Raw genomic sequence first — 26,752 nt, 5'->3', positions numbered from 1 at the left:
CCCTGGCCCTACTAACTTTTAAAACATTCTTTCTTGCTGAAATTTGTAACTGACACCATTTTTAATCATTTCTTTTTACTCAATGGCTGACTGATGTTCTTATACTCCTATGCCTTATGGTCTGTTTTCTTTTGCGTTGCTCCACTTGCAATGAGCAGAAATCCATTCTCCCCGCTAAGAATTTGTGGTTCTAAATAGCAGTCAATTTCAGTTCAGTTTTGTTAAATACACTACCCATTTGTTTGTTAACTCTTTTTCTTCTAACTTCTAGACCTGCCACTTCACTGACTCACTCAAGACTGGTGTTGATATTTAGTAACTAGTTCTTCATCTCCTGGCTCCTCAATTAACTCAAGTTATGATAGAAATGCAATGGTATTCGTTAATCTTTCATTACTGCTGCTGATGATACTGCATGTATTAGCATTTCCTTTGATGAGTTGTCCTCTTACAATTGCCCAGTTCTTGATTGCAAAATGCTATTTAAACTTTTTTCTATTAATTTGAACCTCTAGTATTTGAATATCGTTTGTTCACCATTCTAGAACACCATGAATCATTTTTAAAATTTCAATGTAATGACTGAGATTGAAGAGCCATATTAGACTTCTCACATCAATACCAAATCTTCAGTTTAAACAATGTTATGGAGTACAGGGAATAATTGGGCAAAAGCACACATGAATATGAATGCACACAGGTATAAAAAGGAAACTGTATATAAACTTGTCACGCTGTAATTACACCATCAGCACTGCAGCTAGTTAAATTGTTCCAAGTAAAATACACAATCAATATATGCTTTTGCCATGGACACACAGTTTACCTGACCCCTGCATCTTTGTGATTCTTCCTCTAAAATCTCAAGTTTAATTAACTATAGAATATTAAAATAATTATAAAATTAAAATTCTTGGGGACATGTTAAATTCTGAGGCAAATAAATTACTCATCTACTGTTTGAACTTTTCACTGTTCATTGGAAATTATAATCTTTAAAAAGGAGTGACATAAAAATTTAGGTAATTGATGAGTACAATCAAAATGTTATACATTAAAGTGATATAAATATGCATGAATGGCATTGTTCAGACAAAGCTGTATAATAAAGCAATGCCCTCCAAGCTTTCATGCTTTGCAACTTTCAACCTAGTCAAAGCTGGTTTTTCCTGATTCTCATATTGCATTCAGCCACTTTCATTTGCCGATTTACCTTGACTCACAATTCAATATCGCCTCAAGAATTTTAAATTCTTATCTTTGTGCTCAGACCCCATTTTCTGAAATTTCCTTCACAGCAATATTCCTCTGGGACTCCTGCGATCCTCCAGCCCTGGTCTCTTCTGCATCCCTTTCACCCTCCAACTGAGTACGTGCTTTCAGCTATAGAATTCTGCCACACACTTAAACCTGATCATTCCTTCAAGGATCATCTTAAAACCGATGAACAGCACTTTGGTCACCTATTATTACTTGATTCGGGGTCAAATTTTGTCGGATTATGCTCCTGGGACTTGCACCATGTGGACTGCATTTTAAATTGCTTCTTACATCTCTCATCAGTTTCAGCAGGAATTCCCTATCCAGCTACCAATGAATCAGCTGTTAATAATACTGTACATGTATTATCAAGTTACTTGGACGTGAGATGTAAGGGAAAGGAAGATGTGGGATTAGCTGCACATGCAATTGCTAGGAGCATCTCTAAATAAACTCTTCATGATGTTTTCAGCACAATAGTAGTGTCCCTACCTCAGCCTGGTGACCCAGGCTCAGATACACCTGCTACATAGGTATGTAATAACATCCTCGTGTGGGCTGATTAAAAAAATTTAAAAACTGATTCTAAACTAAACTCATTGAGTAAAGATCCAAAGTTTTATGCTGACAAGACCAAGTGGGCATATCAGAGGAGCTCTTATGAGACACAATTTTGGTGATTCACAGGTTAGTAAATGCAGGACGAGCTGGCTCCTGGAAACTGTCTGAGACTGCAACAATGTACATGACTACTACTGGTGGACCTGAGTCAATGAGTGTACTGCTCCAGATCTAATTTTCAGAAAGAAGTAAGCTGTGCATTTTTTTTTGCAGAAATCTAGATCTTCTTCAGGCATTGTAAAGACTACATTATTTAAAGTGCAACAAAAATCTGCCTTTCATTCTCCAGCTGGAATGATATTTAACACACTACCTTGTTAATTAAGGTCAAAGGCTGATTCATGCCACATATCCAGGACCCATTCACTTAAAAACTAGACTACAACTGTTTCCATACACATGACCTCCAACAATCTTTATTAGCCAACTAATAAAGTGGATAGATATTATTTTAAGGATTCAGTGAATGTTCCAATTAGTTCTTTTCAGCAGAATCTTAAACTGGATCATTAATAGTAGGGTGTAATTTAGCATGATTGCATCACTATTTTTACATATAAAAAGAGTATGCGTATTGAATGATTTTTGATATCCCAAAGGAAAAAATTTTGAGGAATACTCAAATTAATCAAAGGCTTGTGCAAAGAATGTTTGCCCCTTTGTGAAAAGCACCAAAACCACAAATAGAAGCCAAGTACTGTGAAGGCAGGAGATCTGAAATAAAAACAAAGTGCCAGAAAACTCAGCAGGCCTGGTAGCACATGAGGCAAGAGGAACAGAGTTAAGGTGGAGCTCAATATAACTCCTCTTCGGAATTGTATTTATAACAATGACCTTTGTCTTTCATTTCAATATAGCAGCTTGCTCTGATGCCAACATTTTTTGTCCTCAGCATGTTGCAGTACTCTGAGGAAGCCAAATGCAAGCTGGAAGAACAGCACTTCATTTTGTGTTTAGGCCCTTTATATCCTTCTGAACTCAATGTTGATTCCCACATATTCAGAACATGAGCACTTTCTTCCCTTTGATTCTCTCCCCACCTAAGTGTCTTGTCTGCATGTACTTACTCTCAGCAGAGGTGGCAAACTTTTGTTGTTAGCACCGAAAGTTAACTTCTATTCTGTATTTACATCAACTCTACCATCATTAAAACTCTTTGCCTCTTGCTTTGGGCACCCGATTCATCTGTCCCCCTTATTCTTCCTTCCCATGTTAACAGCATAAAATCCATCATTTTCAGCCCTTCTGTTCCAAAGTCATTACTTCCTCAAAACATTAACACAGTCTCCCTCTGTCTACAGATGTTGCCAGTCCTGTATTTCTCCAGCATGTCATTTTTAAACTGAACATTTTTAACTTACAGCCAAATGTAATGATCCTTAGAACACTCAGGAAACATCAGGAAAGATTTGCTCAAATGAGGTGAATGCAATGGCTCAAAATGGATAATATGCCTACTGGATCACGTTTTGATTAAATACACAGAGTGCATAATTATGACTTGCACAGTAGAGTCCCTGCATCTCTTCTCAGGATATGATGCAAATGTGCCACTATTCCTGCTGCGATATCCATTTCTCATCAAGATCTTTGACTTGTACTTCAACAGGTGTGTATAAAGTAGAAGTGACGCAAGGGAAATGGATTTTGGAATTAGTTTAATTATATGCTAGTTTCACGAAGCTGCTTGTGCAGCTGTGACATATACCACATTGAGAAAAGGCTTCTCTAACATGGAAGATTGGATTTCTTTGTGAAGAATGTCCCATGAAGATATCTTGAGTTCAGACTGAATAGCTGTACAGTAGTTCATCACATTTTAACTTTGTTCATGGGATGTGAGCAAACCTAACAAGGTCTGCTTTTATTATCATGCCTAATTATCCTTAAGATATTGGCAAGCCACCTTTTGAACCATTGCAGTCATGGTGTCGATACAACCACAGCGTAGTCAGGGAGGCAGTTCCAGGATCTTGTCCTGATAACAAGAAACAAAGAGCAATATATTTTCAGAGTGTTATGAAGGTGTATGGTGCACTGTACCTTTAAGAGAGTTGAAAAGCTAGCAAGGACTGAAAGCATAGAGTGCCCTGAACAAAGAAAGAATGTAATACTTGGTTGAAACAAATAGGTGAGTTCCATGAAACAAAAACAAATTCAAATTCGGCCAGATTAAATTATGGTCTAAGATACTAAAATCCAATCAAATTTGAAATTAGTATTTTGACAAAATTAAAACTAATTAAACTATCCAATGTTTTGGGGAATAAAACCAGACAGTCATAAAAAGGTACAGCACGGAAATAGACCCTTCGGTCTAACTAGTCCATGCCGAACAGATATCTCAACCTAACCTAGTTCCATTTGCCAGCACTTCGTCAATATCCCTCTAAACCCTTCCTATTCATATACCCAGCCAGATGCCTTTTAAATATTGCAATTCTACTAGCCTACACCACTTCCTCTGGCAGCTCATTCCATACATGCACCACACTCTGTTTGAAAAAGCTGCCCCTTGGGTCTCTTTTAATGTCTTTCCTCTCTTACCCTAAATCTATGTCCCCTAGTTCTGGACTCCCCCACTCCAGGGAAAAGACTTTGCCTATTTATCTTATCCACCACCCTGACGATTTTGAAAACCTCTATGAGGTCACCCCTCAGACTTCGACGCTCCAGGGAAAACAGCCCTAGCCTATTCAGCCTCTCCCTATAGCTCAAATCCTCCAACCCTGGTAACATCCTCGTCAATCTCTTCTGAACCCTTTCAAATTTCACAACATCTTTCTGATAGGAAGACGAGCAGAATTGCATGCAATATTCCAAACATGGTCTAACCATGTCCTGTATAGCCACAACATGACCTCCCAACTACTATACTCAATGCTCTGACCAATAAAAGAAAGCATACCAAACACCACCTTCACTATCCTATTTACCTGCAACTCCACTTTCAAGAAGCTATGAACCTGCACTCCAAGGTCTCTTTGTTCAGCAACTCCCTAGCACCTCACCATTAAGTGTATAAGTTCTGCTAAGATTTGCTTTCCCAAAATGCAGCACCTCGCATTTATCTAAACTCCATCTGTCACTTCTCAGCCCATGACCCATTTGATCAAGATCCCGTTGTAATCTGAGGCAACCTTCTTCGCTGTCCACTACACCTCCAATTTTGGTGTCATCTGCAAACTTACTAACTACACCTATTACATTCACATTCAAATCATTTCTATAAATGACGAAAAGTAGAGGACCCAGCACCGATCCTTGTGGCAACTCCACTGGTCACAGGTTTCCAGTCTGAAAAACAACCCTTCACCACCACCATCTGCCTTCTACCTTCATGTCTCGTTCTGTATCCAAATGGCTAGTTCTCCCTGTATTCCACGAGATCTAACCTTGCTAACCAGTCTCTCATAGGAACCTTGTCGAAAGCCTTACTGAGGTCCATATAGATTACATCCAATGTTCTACCCTCATCAATCCTCTATTAATTTTTCAAAAAACTCAAGTTTGTGAGACATGATTTCCCACGCACAAAGCATGTTGACTATCCCTAATCAGTCCCTGCCTTTCCAAATATGTGTAAATCCTATCCCTCAGGATTCCCTCCAAAACCTTGCCCACCACTGACTTTAGACCCACTGGTCTATACTTCCTGGCTTTTCTTACTACCCCTTCTTAAACAGTGGCACCACGTTAGTTTTCTGTCATCTCACCTGTGACTATCAATGATATAGATATCTCAGCAAGGGTAAAAAATGAGGTCTGCAGATGCTGGAGATCACAGCTGAAAATGTGTTGCTGGTTAAAGCACAGCAGGTTAGGCAGCATCCAAGGAATAGGAAATTCGACGTTTCGGGCATAAGCCCTTCATCAGGCCCAACAATCATTTCCTTAGCTCCCAGAGTTCCAAGGTGCATCTGATCAGGTCCAAGAAATGTATCCGCTTTTTTGTTTCAAGACATCCAGCACTTCATCTGTAATATGGACATTTTTCAGGTGTCACCATCTATTTCCCTACATTCTATATCTTCTATGTCATTCTCCACTATAAACGCTGATGCAAAATACTCATTTAGCATCTCCCCCATCTCCTGCGGCTCTACACAAAGACTGCCTTGCTGATTTTTGAGGGGTCCAATTTGCTCCCCAGTTAACCTTTTGTCCTTAATATATTTGTAATAACCCATTGGATTCTCCTTAACCCTATTTGCCAAAGCTCTCTCATGTCCACTTTTTGCCCTCCTGATTTCCCTCTTAGAGTATAAAAGCAGCAGGAGTATTTAAAATCTGATTGAAGATTTGTAGCTCGGGTATCCGTTGTTGTGGTTCTGCTCGCCGAGCTGAAAGTTTTTGCTGCAAACGTTTCGTTCCCTGGCTAGGGAACATCATCAGTGCTGTTGGAGCCTCGTGTGAAGCGCTGCTTTGATGTTTCTTCCGGTATTTGTATTAGTTTGTTCTTGCCGCTTCCGGGTGTCAGTTTCAGCTGCAGTGATTTGTATGTGGGGTCCAGGTCGATGTGTCTGTTGATGGATGTTCTTGTCGTTTCCGGGTGTCAGTTTCAGCTGTAGTGGTTTGTATATGGTATCCAGGTCAATGTGTCTGTTGATGGAGTTTGGGGATGAATGCCATGCTTCTAGGAATTCTCTGGCTGTTCTCTGTCTGGCTTGTCCTAAGATAGTGGTGTTTTCCCAGTCAAATTCATGTTGCTGGTTGTCTGAGTGTATGGCTACTAGAGATAGCTGGTCTATCTGCACAAAACACTATATAGGACAAACAGGAAGACAGCTAACAATCCGCATCCATGAACATCAGCTAGCCACAAAACGACACGACCAGCTATCTCTAGTAGCCATACACTCAGACAACCAGCAACATGAATTTGACTGGGAAAACACCACTATCATAGGACAAGCCAGACAGAGAACAGCCAGAGAATTCCTAGAAGCATGGCATTCATCCCCAAACTCCATCAACAGACACATTGACCTGGACACCATATACAAACCACTACAGCTGAAACTGACACCCGGAAGCGGCAAGAACAAACCAATACAAATACCGGAAGAAACATCAAAGCAGCGCTTCACACGAGGCTCCAACAGCACTGATGATGTTCCCTAGCCAGGGAACGAAACGTTTGCAACAAAAACTTTCAGCTCGGCGAGCAGAACCACAGCAGCAGGAGTATACTTAAGTACTCATTTGATCTATCTTGTCTATACCTGACATACTTTTCCTTCTTTAGCTTAACCAAACCCTCAATTTCTCTAGTCATCCAGCATTCCCTACACCTACCAGCCCTTCTTTTCACCCTAACAGGAATATTCTGCCCTGAACTCCCGTTATCTCATTTCTGATGACTGCCCATTTCCAGCCATGCAAACATCTGCCACCAATCAGCTTTTGAAAGTTCTTGCCTAATACTGTCAAAATTAGCCTTCCTTGATTTTAAAACTTCAACTTTTAGATCTGGTCTATCTTTTATCATCGCTATTTTAAAACTAATAGAATTATGGTTGCTGGCCCCAAAGTGCTCCCCCACTGACAACTCAGTCACCTGCCCTGCCTTATTTCCCAAGAGGAGGTCAAGTTTTGCACCTTCTCCAGTAGGTATTGACATATACTGACTCGAAATTGTCTTGTACACTCTTGACAAGTTCCTCTCCATCTAAGCTCTTAATGCTGTGGCAATCCCAGTCTATGTTTGGAAAGTTAAAAATCCCCTACCATAACCACATTATTCTTGCAGATAATTGGAATCTCCTTACAAATTTGTTTCTCAATTTCCTGCTATTAGGGGGGCTATAATACTATCCCAATAAGGTGATCATTCCTTTCTTATTTCTCAGTTTCACCCACTTAGCTTCCCTGGATGTATTTCCGGGAATATCCTCCCGAACAGCCATTATGCTATCACTTACCAAAAACGCCATACCACCTCCTCTCTTGCCTTTCTATCCTTCCTATAGTATGTGTTATCTGGAACATTAGGCTGCTAGTCCAATCTATCCCTGAGCCACATTTCTGTAATTGCTATGATATCCCAGTCCCATGATCCTAGTTAATCTGAGTTAATCTGCCTTCCCTGTGAGGCCTCTTGCATTGAAATAAATGCAGTTTAATTTATCAGTGCTACCTTGTTCTCTGCTTTTTTCCTGCCTGTCCAGAGTGTTTGACTCGCTTCTTTCCTCATTTTGAACAGTTCAAAGAACTGCCAAGGACATCCACAAATAGACTACTAGTTGAAGAGCTTTCTGAAAGGTACCTGTGTATAAAACGTGTGCACGCCAAACATCAAAACTGACCTAGAGAAAATCTACAGAGGAAAATCGACTAAGCTGACTGGTTTTTTGAAAAGTGATTTTTTTTTGTAAATCTTTAAATCAGGACTTTTTTCTGTTGGACAAGTATTCTAGAGTGAGGGGTAAAGGATAGGTTTAAAGAGAAAGGAGTTATAATAATTGTTAGCTTTAATATTCCCTGTTGGACTTAAAGAATAAAGCTGTTAATTTTTACTTTAAATAGTGACAACACCTTCCAAACTTGCATTCTCCACCACCTGGAAGATGGTGATGGTTCTTTGCCTCTTGAATTTTAACAAATTATGGCGTGAGCTGAACTTTCTCTTTGCAGCTGGTTTAAATTAGCAGAGGGGTTTACCCAGTATCATAAGAAGAAGAATGTGACATTTGAAAACAACATTGAAGTGGGTAGTATCCTCATATTCCAGCTGGCCTTGATCTTCCAGGTGGTGGAGAATGCAAGTTTGGAAGGTGTTGTCAAAGAATCTTGGCAAATTGTATTGCATTTGTAAAATGGTACACACTTACCAACATACACTTTTAACAGAGGGAATAAAAGTTCAAAATGCTGCACGGATGCCAATTAAATGAGCTTTGTCTTGGATGGTGTTGAGCTTCAAGTCTTGTTGGAGTTCCAGGTATAGACAGTAATCCATCACACTCCTGACTTGTGCCTTGAACATGGTAGACAGGCACTAGGGAGTGAGGCGAGTTCCTTGCTGCAAAACCCCTAGCATCTAATAAATTCTTGTAGCTACAATATTTATTTGGCTGATCCAGTATATATTTCCGGTCAATGTTAACCACTAGGATGTCGATGTTGCGGTTGGGTGGGGGTCAACGTCATTACTCTTATTTCAACCTGAGTTCTGCTCTGTCATGACCTCAACTCCATTCTCCTCTCTGCATCCCATAACCTCGAATAACAAAATTTAATTCGGCTTTCAACATATTCAATAACTAAGCCTCCTTTTGTCGGTGATGGGTGAAGGGAAGAGAAACAATTCACAGATCAAAAAAAAACTCCACCTTAATCTTAAATGGGAGAGACACAGTTTTTGAAATATTTTCCCTTGTACCAGTTTCACCTATAAGCTGAACACACTTACAGCATCCACCCTTCCAAGTCCCCTCAAAATCCTCTCTTCAATTTGATAATTTCTCATTTTTCTAAATTTTAATAAGCAAGCTGCTCAATCTTGCCTTAAAAGGCTAACTTTTTTTTCCAGAAATCTGAACTTTCTCTGAATATTCTAATGCAATTATAACCTTTCTCAAACATTAACCAAATTTGGTGATGCTCAGACAAGTTGGGGCTTTCAATTTTACTTTATTGTAAATATTGAAACTGACTTTGGATACATTACTCATTCACTAAAAGTATTATTATGTTGAAATGAAGTACAACAATAAAACCCCATTACTGAGGTCCAACTTAAATAAAATGTACGAAAAATATATTTCAATGCACAAACCCCATAAGTTCACATCCTCATCCAGACTCCTGTCCAAAGTTCTTACAGATGCAAGGGCTGAAGCTCGAGAGGGAATTCATCCAGCATCTGAGGGACAGTAGCATTTCCCTTTTTCCTTAGGGAGATATGGTGACGTATCCATAAACACCAATGAACTAGCAAACCAGAGACATGAGCTAATATACCCATAGACAAAGAAGAAACTATGGTCTCATTCAATGTAACGGCACTGTTCACCTCTATTGACAAAACCCTAGCCAGAGAAACAATATCCAACCTGCTGGACATACATAACAGACAACAGGACGTTGAACCTATTAACAAAGATGGCATACTTAAACTACTGGACCTGTGCCTCACAACACACTTCACATTCAACAACCAGATATATGAACAAATCAATGGAACACCCATGGGCTCACCGATCTCTGGACTCATAGCAGAAGCAGTAATGCAAAGGTTAAAACAAACAAACAGTCTTACCGCAAATACAACCCAAACTCTGGGTCAGATATGTGGACGACACCTTTGTAACCATTAAAACATAGAAATAGAGAACACACACAAGATCATCAACGTCACACTCACAGGAATCCGATTCACGAGAGAGGAAGAAAAGGACAACCAGCTCCGATTCCAGCTCTGATGGTACAGAGAACACCGAATGGAGAATTCAGCACAAAGGTATACAGGAAAATCACACAGACCAAGTCCTGAACTATGAAAGCAACCACCCCAACACACACAAATGAAGTTGCATCAGGACACTATTCAAAAGGGCCACAACACACTGCAGCACACCAGAACTGCAAAAAGAGGAAGAACACCTATACAAGGTATTCACCAAAAACGGATACCCGCGCAATTTCATCAACAGATGCCTAAGGGAAAAACAACGGAACGAGGACATGCCGCAACCCAAAGGACTAGCCACACTACCATACATCAGGAGCATTTCTGAACTGACAGCCAGACTGCTGCGACCACTAGGACTCATAACAGCACACAAACCAACAGCCACTCTCAGACAACAACTCACTAGAACGAAGGACCCGATACCCGGCATGAGCAAAACCAATGTAGTGTACAAAATCCCATGCAAGGACTGCACAAAACACTACATAGGACAGCCAGGGAATTCTTAGAGGAATGGCACTCATCCACAGATTCTATCAACAAACACATCGACGTGGACTCAATACACCGGCCACTGCAGCGGACAGCTAGAACTGACAACCGGAAATGGCAGAGACAAGCCACTATACATGCCGAAGGAAACATCACAGAAGTGCTTCACAGGAGGCTCCCAAACACTGAGGATGTCACCTAGACAGGGGACGAAACGTTTGCAACACAAATTCCCAGCTCAGCGAACAGAACCACAACAACGAGCACCTGAGCTACAAATCTTCTCTCAAACTTTGAACATGAGCTAATGCACTGATAAATATCATAGAAGTTGGTGAAATTCATATTCAATTATGAAACCTGCAATATAAAGCATTGGTATGGATATGAACTCTCAAGTAGACCAGATAAGGCAAGAGTCAGTTTCCTTCCCTGAATGTTACTTGTGAACCAGATGAGTTTTTAAGTCATTTCAGTTACAAATATGTGGTTGGTTTCTAATTCGAAATTTAATTGAACTTGAACTCTAAGCTATTGAAGTGACAATTTGAATGAACGTTTGCGGGATATAAGCTCAGGTCTCTGAACTACGAGTCCAGCAACATACCTTACCATATCCTATTACATGGGAATCTCAATTATCCGAAGGAGATCCCAAGGTACCAATAGAAACATTACAAGAAAGAGCTGTTTCAACCCTGATCGCGTCTTTTGTTTATATCGATTAAAAACCTATCACTGCCAAGAACAGTCCTGGATGTAGATGGCACTGTCTCCAAATGACTGACCTCCCGCACTCTCTTCCCCATCCCTCCCCCCCACCCCCCACAGTTTTCTTGAGTTCTACAGAGGGGTAAACCCTAAACCCCCTTTCCCAGGATATTCTCTCTAACATTGCCCGGTACGGGACAGAGGTGGAACTTACCAAAAAGTTGCAGTTTAAAAAGGTGTGCGTATGCTATTTGGAGACTTACCACAGAAAGATAGCAGTCTTACTATTGGTGCCCACACTCTGGCTGCCCCAGAGGGGGAGGAAGCAGGCAGGGGCGGAGCTGGACCGGTTTGGGGGTAGGCGGTGTGCTATCGGGGGCAGTATTGAGGGAGTAAGGGAAGGGAGGTGCTGGGGGCAGGCAGGAGTGGGAGGTATTGGGGCGGGCGGAGGGCATTATTGGATGGGGCTGGGGGGGGGGGGGTGGTGCGGTGTTGAGGGGCGGGCAGGGGGGCTGTGTTGGATGGGTTTTAGGGGCGGAGCCTCGCACATGCTGTGGTGCTGCCTTATCTCCTGAATGGTGAACAGACTTAATAGAAAAGTCCCGAGCCCCAGAGGAAAGGCATTGAATCGATTAACCGAATAATCAATTATCCGAACGAAATAATGCTCGCCCATCTCGTTCAGATAATAGAGGTTCCTCTGTAAACTGTTATGTCCCTGTTACTGTCATTGTTTTCCATGTTTCACAACTATTAATTTTCAAGTCCATGGTACTCTTTGAATATATACTGAAAAAACATCCAGCTTGAGCTCACCATCTCTCTGAACAACTTCATCTCTAATTTGTCACACAGCCTGCCGAACAGGGAAACTTTCTGCAACTAAATATCTGGAAACCAAATAAAATACAGCAGTGGTGTATTATTTTGATTCATGAGTAACAATCATTGAGTTAGCAAACTCAACCCTTTTCAGAAACTCAAAAACAAAATAAACAAAGCTAACAAACAAAGACTCACTTGCCACCTTAAATGAATATAAGCAACTTCCTTGAAAATGGAGTCACAGGTAGACTATGTAGTGAAGGGGCTTGTTTGGTACGTTTGCCTTTATTGATCAAAGCATGGAGTATAGGATTGAGAGGTCACGTTGGGACTGTACAAGACATTGGTTAGGTCACTTTTGGAATACCTTGTGCAATTCTAGTCTCCTCCCTATCAAAAGGGAAACTTGAAAGAGTTCAGAAAAAATTTATAATGTTGCTGCCAGAGTTGGAGGTTTTAAGTTAAAGAGGCTGAATAAGCTGGGACTATTTTCCCTGGAAAGTCTGAAGCTAGGGGGTGACCTTATAGAGCTTCATAAACTCATGAGGGATATGGATAGAGCCAACAGTCAAGGTCTTTTCCCCAGGGTAGAGGAGTCCAGAGAAAGACTTAAAATGAACCTAAGGGGCAACTTTTTCATGCAGAGGCTTGAGCGTAGGGAATGAACTGCCAGAGGAAGTGATGGAGGCTCATAATCACAATGTTTAAAAGGCATCTGGATATGTACATGAATAGGAAGGGTTTAGAGGGATATGGACCAAATGGCACTAGATTAATTTAAGATATGAGTCGGCATGGATGAGTCGGACTGAGCTGTCTGTTGTGCTGTACGTTTCTATGACTCTATTATACAGGGCTATTTCAAACAGCAAGAATTCATTGTGCGTGTCCTGGCCAATATTTATTCTCAAACAATGTCAGATTATCCGGTCCTCAATTCAGTGCCATTTGTACAGTGTTGCTGCACAGAAATCAGCTGGTTTGATTCCTACATTACACTTCTCAAGATGACTATCCTACAAAACTACTTCATAACTTTAATGCTGTTAACTGCCTTGAGACAGGATACTGGTTAGGCCACATTTGAAATATTGTGTAATTCTGGTGTCCCTCCTATAGGAAGGATGCTGTGAAATTTGAAAGGGTTCAGAAAAGATTTACAAGAATGTTGCCAGAGTTGGAGCTATAGGGAGAGGCTGAATACGCTTGGAGGGGTTTTCCCTGGAATGTTGGAAGTTCAGGGGTAACCTTATAATAGAGGTTTATAAAATCATGAGATGCATGGATAGGGTAAATAGGCACGGTCTTTTCCCCAGGTAGGGGAGTCCAGAACTAGAGGGCATAGGTTTAGAGTGAGATGGGGAAAGATTTAAAAGGGACCTAAGGGGCAACCTTTTCACGCAGAGGGTGATGAGTGTATGGAATGATCTACTAGAGGAAGTGGTGGAGGCTGGTATAATTATAACATTTAAAAAGACATCTGGATTGGTATATGAATAAGAAGGATTTAAAGGGGGTATTGGCCAGGTGCTGGCAAATGGGACTAGATTAATTTTGGATATCTGATCAACATGGACGAGTTGGACCAAAGCAACTGTTTCCATGCTGTACATCTCAATGACTCTATAACATGTTTAAGGTTTGAAAATATTATAATTTCTTTCAAATGTAGTTTTATCCTGTGTGTTAATTCACTGAGTATACAATAATGCAGTGCTGAAAAATCCATATGATGATTTAATCACAGGAAAAAATTAGGAGTTGGGAAATTTCATATGCAGTTTTGGTAACTGAATAACAAAGGAAGAAATGAGGAGGAGGGGGAAAAACAGGTGCTTTCATTTTCACAATGACAAAAGTGGCTTCAGATACTGGGCCTGGATGAACAATTATGCTAATTAAATAATGAAACATCCCCATGCTCAGAGTTCACAATTGTAATATTACAAACCAATTCCTTCACTGAAAAAGAATGCCTAGGTGATTCATCCAATAGTCAGTCCAGCATTTAGTTTTTAAACATATGTGGAATTTTCATAATAGGGTTCCAAGACACACTAGCTGACAAATATTAAAACGAGTGGTTCAGGAAGCACAGCAGAGATATATTTAGTAAGCAGTCTACTGTGATGTGAACATGTGGGTAGCTAGTAGTACATTTTCAGTCCAATTGCATCAAATTACATGTCCCAAATTCCAGTCTAACAACAACTTGTATTTCCAACTCACTTCATCAGAATCTCATATAACAAGATTTTACAGATTATAATAGGACAAATAAGTGAAAGCCTGGTCGGTGTTAGGGTTTAAAAAAAAAACGTAAGCAGCAGAGAGATAGAGTATGTAGAGAACCAATTCCAAATCTTAGCACAAGGTGGTTGAAGGCATAGCTATAACCGATAAAGCATGTGAAAATCAAGAACACAAAAAAACAAAACTGAAGGTGAGCAGAGATTTCAAAAGGATGCAGAACACATGAATCAGAAGGCCACTCTGCCCCTCAAGCCTATGTGAACACAAGATAAAGAATTACTGACCTGATTACTGCACATTCCAGTTTAACTTTATGACCTTTTATCCTTTGTATAATAACAATTTAACTCTGCTTTAAATATATTCAAAGACTATTTCTAAAAAATATGTTGGAAGCAGAGTTCCAAGGATTCATGACCCACCAAGAAAAGAAATTCTCATGTTTGAAATAATGACCCCATGTTCTTGATTCTAAAACATCTTTTCCACATTCACCATGACAAGACCCCTCCAGATCTTAAACATTTCACTCAAGTTGCAAGAGTTTAGACCCAAAGCCATTGAAGGATCTGATGATCAGGAAAATGTTCAGAATGAGGCCTTCACAGAAGGGGAGCCCAATTGAGATCACATGATGCTTGAACAGGACTTACGTGCTAAGAAAAGGAGAAACCCTACGTTTGTGAAGGTTAGTTAACAGGACGCAAGCAAGGGAAACATTTTTAATTCTTTAATACTTGAGGTAACAAAGAAATGATGAGCCATTCAGAAGATGGCCTTGTTAATGAAAGCAGTTATGTGACAGAGCTCAGCTCAGGGCGAGATGAGACGTCAAGTGGTTCAGCTTCAGAGAGAAAAAGATGGACTCAGTCATGGAATATTCTGTGGCAGGGACTGAAGACAATACCTTTAAAAAAACGGAAAATTCTACGCATCCAGAATTTGGGCAAAATTACACCTATCTCACTCTCCGGGGCAGAAATTAATTTCGGAGTGGGTAGGAAAGAAAGAGCGAGGAAAAGGAAGATAATTCCTGCGAAAATTTAGCTCAACATTTTGCTAGTTGAGAAAACTAATCGATTAGAAATAATTTGGCATTTTGCGTGCTAACAGTTGTTCAGAAATGGCAATGAATGGTCATAAAGCATCATGCTAATCACTAGCCTTGCTGCACCGCAAACTTCAGTCATCCTTAATTCCAGAATAAACATATAGCAGCATTACTTAGACGTACTAAATTGCAAACGAAACGGCCGCACCCTAGAAAAACAAAATATTCCGGAAAATGCAGCGCTGCCCTGAAGTACATTAAAACCGCAGCTTGAAACACTCCGCCGTCCGATCGGCACAATAGTTCTCCTCAATCGGCTGTACAAGTTTCCAGACAAACAAGGATAGAAGCAACGTGAGCTAATCACACTGCAAAGTTATTTTCAGCATCAATTCATTCTGTGGATTTGTTCTCAATCTACATCACATTTGTCGCAAACTCCCACTCAAACGCTGAACTTAGAATATTCTTCCCAGAATTTACGTTGCGACTTCTCAAAAAACGAGCAACCCACACCACGTCCACAAGATACTCAACAATCTGCACTTCTTTTCAACTTCATCGCCTCCGGTGAACACCAGATTCCGGTTCTAGCACAAACCGGGTCAATGCATGTAAAAGTCCTGAGATTCGGCTAATTTCATACATCCTATCACCGTGTCGTTTATTTTAAAACATCTGAATAAATTGTTCACTGATGCATTAGATGTTCCACGAGGGGAGAAAATGTTTCAAAACAACTCTAGCACACAAAAGAGCCTTACGGGCACTGAGGTCGCTGTATAGCTTTTGGGATAAAGAAAAATACTGATACAAATGTTGTTAAGGTTACCAATTAAGATTTTTAACTAACAATATAAAACTGTTTTCCATGAGAGACAGAATTAGGTGGACACGAGCTCTGGCTCACAAAGCTGTTGAACTTAGCATAGCTTCGCAATTCTAGAGACTGTTTATCTGTAAAGAGGGAGTGGAGGGATCAGCCGGACTTTCTCCAGTTTAGAAACTGCCATACAGTTCTAAATCAGCCGTAATTTTACCCTGCAAGCAGGGTCAGTAACAATTCTTCAAACGGTTACTTTTGAATGTTCATAAATCTCAAAACATTGTTATAAAAAGAATTACATTCGTGCAGTTTTGAGCATATTGTGCATGACCTGACGCACCTTTTGCTAAACTCCTTTGTATCAATGGGCCGAGGAGAATGTGTGAAATATTGTAACATCTCCACCACCCACCAGCTCAATGATTCAGATTTGTTTTTTGAACAGCAGTACAGCCATTCTAGAGCATTTATTTTTATGCATTTAGTTTTTTTTGTTTTGCAGCAGAATCCGACCACCATTGTCAGTGTTTTCCCAAACGAAACTCGCTCATTCGCAACAATTTCCTGCAATTAACTATAACTTATGCCGAAACACCTGTATGCATACGTAACCTCATCCACTCTTCTACAGAATGCAAGAAGTTAAAATTATGTTGCATGGGGTTTTCCCCCTTTTCACAGTGCAAATCAAAAGCTGCAGTATTTTTTTCCTCTGTGCACTATGTGGCAGGAAGCGGCGAGGGTCGCTGTGCGCAAGCGCGGGGGCTGTGGCCCCCATGCTAGCCACCAGGAGAACACTATTTGGCAGGAGCTGCTTGCGGCCCAGTCTGCAGCCCTGCATATACCCCTCCCCACTCGGTTGACTCTCGAAACCTCCATCACGTTGCAAACCCTTCGCTTAAACGTACATAAAACGTTTGCCCCTTCCCTCTCCTCGCTAGCCGTCGCCCTCTGTTGTACCTTTGCATTTGGGGCGGCTGCAGCTCGGACGGTTCCATGTCGGTAGCCTTACTGGTGCAAAGTGCACGCCATGACGAGTTGTTGTTGTTGCTGTCGTCTTCAAAAGAGAGAAGTTTTCTGGAGAGGGGGGAGAAGGAGGGGGAAAAAAAGAAACAAATAGTGGGAGTCCACCCAGTGGCTGCAAGCTGCAGGGACTGAGTCGTCAGCCAGCACTCGGGCGCCTCTCTACTACCGAGGCGGCCATCTTGCGACCGGTATGTGGTAACTAGGGCAACCGGCTACAGCCGGCAGAGGGCAGCAAGACGGACAACAACAACAACAACAACTGAAAACACTGCCTCCAGGTGTGTGCACACCTCTGTGCTCATTTTCCATTGTCTCATCAACCTGAAGCATATTAACTCCCGCTCATCAATTCACAGCAGTTATTCGCGTGGGAAGGAACAGGTCAACTGTTTTCTATCCCCCCCAGAAATACAAAGGGGAAACGAATCGGCTGCTTACTTTTTCCAACCGTGGTGATTTTTTTTTTGTTTTCTTTGCATCAGGCCCTCAGAGGGGAAGCTTCCGCTGTTTCATAAATCCAGATAATTTACCTCTTCAGGACGGTGTCTGGAGTCGACATGCTAACTTTTTATTCTCTCCGCAGATGTTGCCAGACTTTCCCCGGCAAGGTTTTATTTATTTCGTGTAGGTTCCAGACGAAGCGTTGAGATTTTTTAAATTAATTGATGTGTGTGGAGGGTGTTTGTTTGCTGGCTGGTGGAGGTCAGTCTTTCTCTTCGTGGTAATTGGTGCCACTCTGTCAAGCTCTGCTGGTCATTCAGACACCAACCTGTATGGAAGAACCACCACCAGCAGCAGCTTTTTGCTGTAAATGCACTGGCTCATAGCCACTCGTGGGAGATAATGAGGACTGGAGGTGGTGGAGAGTCAGAGTCGATAAAGTGTGGAGCTGGAAAAAGCACAGCAGGTCGAGTAGGAGAGCCGGCATTTCGGGCAGGACTCTTCGTCAGATCTGGGGAGGGGGGCTGAGAAATAAATAGGGGGAGGTGTTGGGACTTGGGAAAGATATCTGCATTTTCAGTAGGGACGGTTCCCTCCATGACTCCCTCATTAGGTCCACACCACTCCCCTCACCCCCTCCCTTACCCACTTTGCCCCTCTACCCCCTCCCCCTCCTCCCTGCCCCCTCGGCCCTCGCCCTCCCCCTCGCCCGCCCCCTCCCCCTCCTCCCCCTCGCCCTCCCCCTCCTCCCCCTCGCCCCCTTCCCCCTCCTCGCCCCCACTCTGCCCCCCTCCCCCTCCTCGCCCCCTCCCCCTCCTCGCCCCCCTCCCCCTCCTCGCCCTCGCCCCCTCCCCCTCCTCGCCCCCACTCTGCTCCCCTCCCCCCCGCCCCCTCCTCGCCCCCACTCCGCTCCCCTCCCCTCCCCCCTCTCCCCCCCGCTCCCCCCTCTCCCCCCCGCTCCCCCCCTCTCCCCCCCCGCTCCCCCCCTCTCCCCCCTCTCTCCCCCTCTCTGCCCCCCTCCCCCTACTCCCCCCCCTCCCCCTACTCGCCCCCCCTCCCCCTACTCGCCCCCCTCCCCCTCCCCGCCCCCCTCCCCCTCCCCGCCCCCTCCCCCTCCTCGCCCCCTCCCCCTCCTCGCCCCCCTCCCCCTCCTCGCCCCCCTCCCCCTCCTCGCCCCCTCCCCCTCCTCGCCCCCACTCTGCTCCCCTCCCCCCCGCCCCCTCCTCGCTCCCCTCCCCCTCCTCGCCCCCCGCCCCCTCCTCCCCCCTCTCTCCCCCGCCCCCTCCTCGCCCCCCTCCTCCCCCCTCTCCCCCTCGCTCCCCCGCTCCCCCTCCCCTCGCTCCCCCTCCCCTCGCTCCCCCTCCCCTCGCTCCCCCTCCCCCCCCGCCCCCTCCTCCCCCCTCTCCCCCTCCCCCCGCCCCCCTCCTCCCCCGTCCCCCCCCCTCCCCTCGCTCCCCCCTCCCCTCGCTCCCCCTCCCCCTCGCTCCCCCTCCCCTCGCTCCCCCTCCCCTCGCTCCCCCCTCCCCTCGCTCCCCCTCCCCTCGCTCCCCCTCCCCTCGCTCCCCTCCCCCTCGCTCCCCCCTCCCCTCGCTCCCCCTCGCTCCCCCACTCTGCCCCCTCTCCCCCACTCTGCCCCCCTCCCCCTCCTCGCCCCCCTCCCCCTCCTCGCCCCCCTCCCCCTCCTCGCCCCCCTCCCCCTCTCTCTCGCCCCCCTCCCCCTCCTCGCCCCCACTCTGCTCCCCTCCCCCCTCCCCCTCCTCGCCCCCCTCCCCCTCCTCGCCCCCACTCCGCTCCCCTCCCCTCTCCCCCGCCCCCCTCTCCCCCCCTCCCCCCCTCGCCCCCTCGCCCCCCTCTCCCCCTCCCCCTCCCCCTCGCTCCCGCTCCCCCTCGCTCCCCCTCCCCTCGCTCTCCCTCCCCCCCCGCTCCCTCCCCCCCTCCCCCCTCCCCCCTCACCCCCCTTCCCCCCTCACCCCCCTTCCCCCCTCCCCCCTCCCCCCTCCCCCCTCTCCCCCTTCCCCTCCCCCCTTCCCCTTCCCCTCCCCCCTTCCCCCTTCCCCTCCCCCCTTCCCCCTTCCCCCCCCTCTCCCCCTCCCCCCCTCGCCCCCCTCCCCCCCTCGCGCCCCCTCCCCCCTCTCCCCCTCCCCCCGCTCCCCCCTCTCCCTCCCCCGCCCCCTCTCCCTCCCTCCCCCTCGCTTCCCCCTCCCTCCCTCCCTCCCCCTCGCTTCCCCCTCCCTCCCTCCCTCCCCCTCGCTTCCCCCTCCCTCCCTCCCTCCCCCTCGCTTCCCCCTCCCTCCCTCCCTCCCCCTCGCTTCCCCCTCCCTCCCTCCCTCCCCCTCGCTTCCCCCTCCCTCCCTCCCTCCCCCTCGCTTCCCCCTCCCTCCCTCGCTTCCCCCTCCCTCCCTCCCTCCCCCTCGCTTCCCCCTCCCTCCCTCCCTCCCCCTCGCTTCCCCCTCCCTCCCTCCCTCCCCCTCGCTTCCCCCTCCCTCCCTCCCTCCCCCTCGCTTCCCCCTCCCTCCCTCCCTCCCCCTCGCTTCCCCCTCCCTCCCTCCCTCCCCCTCGCTTCCCCCTCCCTCCCTCCCTCCCCCTCGCTTCCCCCTCCCTCCCTCCCTCCCCCTCGCTTCCCCCCTCCCTCCCTCCCTCCCTCCCCCTCGCTTCCCCCTCCCTCCCTCCCTCCCCCTCGCTTCCCCCTCCCTCCCTCCCTCCCCCTCGCTTCCCCCTCCCTCCCTCCCTCCCTCCCCCTCCCTCCCTCCCTCCCCCTCGCTTCCCCCTCCCTCCCTCCCCCTCGCTTCCCCCTCCCTCCCTCCCCCCCTCCCTCCCCCTCCCTCCCTCCCTCCCCCTCCCTCCCTCCCTCCCCCTCCCTCCCTCCCTCCCCCTCGCTTCCCCCTCCCTCCCTCCCTCCCCCTCGCTTCCCCCTCCCTCCCTCCCTCCCTCCCTCCCCCTCGCTTCCCCCTCCCTCCCCCTCGCTTCCCCCTCCCTCCCTCCCTCCCCCTCGCTTCCCCCTCCCTCCCTCCCTCCCCCTCGCTTCTCCCTCCCCCTCGCTTCCCCCTCCCTCCCTCCCTCCCCCTCGCTTCTCCCTCCCTCCCCCTCGCTTCCCCCTCCCTCCCTCCCTCCCCCTCGCTTCCCCCTCCCTCCCTCCCTCCCCCTCGCTTCCCCCTCCCTCCCTCCCTCCCCCTGCTTCCCCCTCCCTCCCTCCCTCCCCCTCGCTTCCCCCTCCCTCCCTCCCTCCCCCTCGCTTCCCCCTCCCTCCCTCCCTCCCCCTCGCTTCCCCCTCCCTCCCTCCCTCCCCCTCGCTTCCCCCTCCCTCCCTCCCTCCCCCTCGCTTCCCCCTCCCTCCCTCCCTCCCTCCCCCTCGCTTCCCCCTCCCTCCCTCCCTCCCCCTCGCTTCCCCCTCCCTCCCCCTCGCTTCCCCCTCCCTCCCTCCCTCCCCCTCGCTTCCCCCTCCCTCCCTCCCTCCCCCTCGCTTCCCCCTCCCTCCCTCCCTCCCCCTCGCTTCCCCCTCCCTCCCTCCCTCCCCCTCGCTTCCCCCTCCCTCCCTCCCTCCCCCTCGCTTCCCCCTCCCTCCCTCCCTCCCCCTCGCTTCCCCCTCCCTCCCCCTCGCTTCCCCCTCCCTCCCTCCCTCCCCCTCGCTTCCCCCTCCCTCCCTCCCTCCCCCTCGCTTCCCCCTCCCTCCCTCCCTCCCTCCCTCCCCCTCGCTTCCCCCTCCCTCCCCCTCGCTTCCCCCTCCCTCCCCCTCGCTTCCCCCTCCCTCCCCCTCGCTTCCCCCTCCCTCCCTCCCTCCCTCCCCCTCGCTTCCCCCTCCCTCCCTCCCTCCCCCTCGCTTCCCCCTCCCTCCCTCCCTCCCCCTCGCTTCCCCCTCCCTCCCTCCCTCCCCCTCGCTTCCCCCTCCCTCCCTCCCTCCCCCTCGCTTCCCCCTCCCTCCCTCCCTCCCCCTCGCTTCCCCCTCCCTCCCTCCCTCCCCCTCGCTTCCCCCTCCCTCCCTCCCTCCCCCTCGCTTCCCCCTCCCTCCCTCCCTCCCCCTCGCTTCCCCCTCCCTCCCTCCCTCCCCCTCGCTTCCCCCTCCCTCCCTCCCTCCCCCTCGCTTCCCCCTCCCTCCCTCCCTCCCTCCCTCCCCCTCGCTTCCCCCTTCCTCCCTCCCCCTCGCTTCCCCCTTCCTCCCTCCCCCTCGCTTCCCCCTCCCTCGCTCCCCCTCGCTCCCCCTCACTCTCTCTCCCTCCCTCCCCCTCGCTCTCCCTCCCTCCCCCTCGCTCTCCCTCCCTCCCCCTCGCTCTCCCTCCCTCCCCTCGCTCTCCCTCCCTCCCCCTCGCTCTCCCTCCCTCCCCCTCGCTCTCCCTCCCTCCCCCTCGCTCTCCCTCCCTCCCCCTCGCTCTCCCTCCCTCCCCCCTCGCTCTCTCTCTCCCTCCCCCTCGCTCTCTCTCTCCCTCCCCCTCACTCTCTCTCCCTCCCTGGCTCCCCCTCACTCTCCCTCCCTCCCACTCTCCCTCCCTCCCTCCCTCCCCCTCACTCTCCCTCCCTCCCCCTCACTCTCCCTCCCTCCCCCTCACTCTCCCTCCCTCCCCCTCACTCTCCCTCCCTCCCCCTCACTCTCTCTCTCCCTCCCCCTCACTCTCTCTCCCTCCCTGGCTCCCCCTCACTCTCTCTCCCTCCCTGGCTCCCCCTCACTCTCTCTCCCTCCCTGGCTCCCCCTCTCCCTCCCTCCCTCCCTCCCACTCTCCCTCCTCCCTCCCTCCCCCTCACTCTCTCCCTCCCTCCCCCTCACTCTCTCCCTCCCCCTCACTCTCTCTCTCCCTCCCCCTCACTCTCTCTCCCCCTCCCCCTCACTCTCTCTCCCTCCCTGGCTCCCCCTCTCTCTCCCTCCCCCCCCCTCACTCTCCCCCTCCCTCCCCCCCACCCCCCCCCCCTCCCTCCCCCTCACTCTCTCTCTCCCTCCCCCTCACTCTCTCTCCCTCCCTGGCTCCCCCTCACTCTCTCTCCCTCCCTGGCTCCCCCTCACTCTCTCTCCCCCTCCCTGGCTCCCCCTCTCCCTCCCTCCCTCTCCCACTCTCCCTCCCTCCCTCCCTCCCCCTCACTCTCTCCCCTCCCTCCCCCTCACTCTCTCTCTCCCTCCCCCCTCACTCTCTCTCTCCCCCTCCCCTCTATCTCTCTCCACCCCTCCCCCTCCCCCTCACTCTCTCTCCTCCCTGCTCCCCCTCCACTCCCCCTCCCTCCCTCCCTCCCCCTCTCCCTTCCTCCCCCCTCACTCTCCCTCCCCCTCACTCTCCCTCCCTCCCCTCCCCCTCACTCTCTCCTCCCTCCCTGGCTCCCCCTCACTCTCCCTCCCTCCCTCCCTCACTCTCCTCCCCCTCCCCCTCACTCTCCCTCCCTCCCCCTCACTCTCCTCCCCCTCCCCCTCACTCTCCCTCCCCCTCCCCCTCACTCTCTCTCCCCCTCCCCCCCCCTCTCTCTCCCCCTCCCCCTCTCTCTCTCTCCCCCCCTGGCTCCCCCTCACTCTCTCTCCCTCCCTCCCTCCCCCCTCACCTCCCTCCCTCCTCCCCTCACTCTCCCTCCCCCCCTCCCTCCCCCCCTCACTCTCCCTCCCTCCCACTCTCCCTCCCTCCCACTCTCCCTCCTCCCACTCTCCCTCCCTCCCTCCCCTCACTCCCCTCCTCTCCCTCCCTCCCTCCCCTCACTCTCTCTCCTCCCCCCCACTCACTCTCCCTCCCCCCCTCACTCTCCCTCCCCCCCTCACTCTCCCTCCCTCCCCCTCACTCTCCCTCCCTCCCCCTCACTCTCCCTCCCTCCCCCTCCCTCCCCCTCCCCCTCCCTCCCCCTCATCTCCCTCCCTCCCCCTCACTCTCCCTCCCTCCCCCCTCACCTCTCCCTCCCCTCCCCCTCACTCTCCTCCTCCCCCTACTCCCCCTCACTCCCCTCCCTCCCCCTCACTCTCCCCTCCCTCCCCCTCACTCTCCCTCCCTCCCCCTCACTCTCCCCCTCCCCCTCACTCTCCCTCCCTCCCCCTCACTCTCCCTCCCCCCCCTCACTCTCCCTCCCTCCCCCTCACTCTCCCTCCCTCCCCCTCACTCTCCCTCCCTCCCCTCACTCTCTCTCCCTCCCTCTCTCTCCCTCCCCCTCCCCCTCACTCTCTCTCCTTCCCCCTCACTCTCTCTCCTTCCCCTCACTCTCTCTCCTTCCCCCTCACTCTCTCTCCTTCCCCCTCACTCTCTCTCCTTCCCCCTCACTCTCTCCCTCCCTCCCCCCCTCCCCCTCCCCCCCCCCTCCCCCCTCCCCCCGCCCCCCTCCCTCCCCTCCCTCCCTCTCTCCCTCTCTCCCTCCCCTCCCTCTCCCCCCACTCTCCCTCCCCCTCACTCTCCCTCCCTCCCCCCTCACTCTCCCTCCCTCCCCCCTCACTCTCTCTCCCTCCCCTCCCCCTCACTCTCTCTCCTTCCCCCTCACTCTCTCTCCTTCCCCCTCACTCTCTCTCCTTCCCCCCTCACTCTCTCTCCTTCCCCCTCACTCTCTCTCCTTCCCCCTCACTCTCTCTCCTTCCCCCTCACTCTCTCTCCCTCCCCCCTCACTCTCTCTCCCCCTCACTCTCCTCCCCCCCTCACTCTCTCTCCCTCCCCCTCACTCTCTCTCCCTCCCCTCACTCTCTCTCCTTCCCCCTCACTCTCTCTCCTTCCCCCTCCCTCTCTCCCTCCCTCCCTCTTCCCCCCTCCCCCCCTCCCCCCCTCCCCCCCCCCCCCCCTCCCCCCTCCCCTCTCCCCCCCTCCCTCTCCCTCTCTCCCTCTCCCCCCTCCCCCCTCCCTCTCTCCCTCTCTCCCTCTCCCCCTCCTCTCCCTCCCCCCCCCTCACTCTCCCTCCCTCCCCCTCACTCTCCCTCCCTCCCCCCTCACTCTCCCTCCCTCCCCCCTCACTCTCCTCCCTCCCCCCTCACTCTCCCTCCCTCCCCCCTCACTCTCCCTCCCTCCCCCCTCACTCTCCCTCCCTCCCCCCTCACTCTCCCTCCCTCCCCCCTCACTCTCCCTCCCTCCCCCCTCACTCTCCTCCCTCCCCCCTCCCTCCTCCCTCCCCCCTCACTCCTCCTTCCCCCTCCCTCCCTCCTCTCCCCTCCCCCCCCCCCACCCCCCCCCCCCCCCCCCCCCCCCCCCCCCCCCCCCCCCCCCCCCCCCCCCCCCAAATACATGATGGCGATATCCAGCAACCTACTATCCAATTTCACAGATGTACTGGAGAGAAATAAGCTGCTGCTCAAGCTCTGAAACACAGAGCTCAAACTGCTTCAGCTGACCACACTTCCTGAAGATGTGCTCATCCAGTCCTTGAGAAATATCCTCGAGTTTACACAGTTTTTGCATTAAGTGGACTGAGGTGTCCTACCATATCTCTGTAGACTAATTGAACATAACGGAAATAAATGGAAGACTTGTATAAAAGATTACCAGATACTAACTAATCAACAAGTAAAAACGGAAAGACCTGTGGATCCTGGAAATTGGAAGCAAAAAACAGAAATTGCTGGAACAGCTCAGCAGGTCTGGCAGCGTCTGTGGAGAGAAATCAGAATTAACATTTCTGTTCCAGTGACCCTTCCCCACCTTTCAGAGGATTAACACTGATTTCTCTGTACAGATGGTGTTGGACCTGCTGAGTTTTTCCAGCAATTTCTGTTTTTGTAACTAACTTTTAAGCACTTAGTTTTTTTTTAATCTTGCTCTTGAAGTTCACACCACATCCACCCTGCTGTTCAACCCCAAACCACCTTCAGTCCGTGCTCTTTACCTCTGGTTTGCCAAATAATCTAGCGCCTACCTGCGGTTCTCTGCCATTCCTTTTATGTTTACTTCTTCCCTCCCATATCTGTGTCTCCAACACTGTTTAATTTCAAGAGCACTCTCTTCATCTCCAAATGACCAAATAAGAGAAAAAACATTGTGAGGAGATTTGGGTACATTTGTGGCAACTCTCACAGAATACCTAAGGTATAGAAAGAGGCTCTTCAGCCCATTGAGTCTGCACCAACTTTCCAAAGAGCAGTCCCCATTCTTTCCGCAGAGTCTTGAATTTACCCTAACTAATCCATCTAGCTTGTACACAATGGGGCAATTTAGCATTGCCAATCCACCTAACCTGCACATCTTTGGATTTTGGGAGGAAACCAGAGCACCCAGCAGAAACCCATACAGACAGGAGGAGAACATGCAAATTCCACATATAGTCACCCTAGCTGGACTCAAACCCAGGTTTGGTGTTAACCACTGTGCAACCATGCTGCACTCCAAGTCTCATACATCATTGATTCATCCTTCTTGTGCAAAAAATGATCATTTTGAAGCAGAGCCGTACATTTTTGTTTAGACTTCCGTGTTTTTTCTCAGTCTATGGCTCCAGGACCAAGAACTCCACATAGTCAGTTCTGGAGAAGGAAAGCATCCTTATGGAACATTTCATGCATGAAGATGATTGCACTCTCTGAATATGTTTGGATTAAAAGTAGCTAAAAATGCATTATACTGTTCACACTTGAGGTAGCAATGTGATGCCCACATTCCAGAAAGTTGAAAGATACTGAGGAAAACCATGTTAATAAGTATGCAACATATGAAGCTTTGAAAGCAGCAACTCAAAATACAGAACTGAAATAAAATTAAATAAAAATGGATAATTACAGCCATGGCTTTAAATGTTAAAATGAAGTTGAGCAAATGACCTGCCTGACAGATCTAATTCATGGAGAATCATTCAGCTCTTTCTCACCACTAACTGCCTCAAGCCTTCACCTCTCTATTGTCACATTACTTGTTTAACATTCAGTAATGGGTGAGCAGCAATTCCCTTCAGTTAAAGATTGAGAAGC

The 26,752-nt window shown here is 49.3% G+C and overlaps 1 protein-coding gene and 1 pseudogene across 2 annotated transcripts in view; one reads left to right on the top strand and one right to left on the bottom strand.

Annotated features, from left to right (window-relative positions):
- Positions 1-17,531, bottom strand: part of map3k4 (mitogen-activated protein kinase kinase kinase 4) — a 211,545-nt gene extending 194,014 nt beyond the window's left edge. Inside the window, exon 1 of one of the 2 annotated variants that reach the window (XM_060831662.1) lies at positions 17,416-17,531. In XM_060831662.1, coding sequence (XP_060687645.1) covers positions 17,416-17,453 — 38 coding nt within the window. In that variant the 5' untranslated portion in view covers positions 17,454-17,531. Of the gene's footprint in view, positions 1-15,885; positions 16,031-17,415 lie in introns of those variants that run through there. The other variant, XM_060831663.1, reaches the window with a different exon arrangement.
- A 1,052-nt stretch (positions 17,532-18,583) lies between these two features.
- LOC132819573 (uncharacterized) lies at positions 18,584-19,750 on the top strand (annotated as a pseudogene).
- Positions 19,751-26,752: the final 7,002 nt, after the last annotated feature.

The sequence above is a fragment of the Hemiscyllium ocellatum genome, chromosome 10 (genome assembly GCF_020745735.1).
Source record: "Hemiscyllium ocellatum isolate sHemOce1 chromosome 10, sHemOce1.pat.X.cur, whole genome shotgun sequence".
NCBI lineage: Eukaryota > Metazoa > Chordata > Chondrichthyes > Orectolobiformes > Hemiscylliidae > Hemiscyllium > Hemiscyllium ocellatum.
The sequence above is the reverse complement of the archived record's forward strand: the minus strand, read 5'-3'. Positions and strand labels throughout refer to the sequence as shown.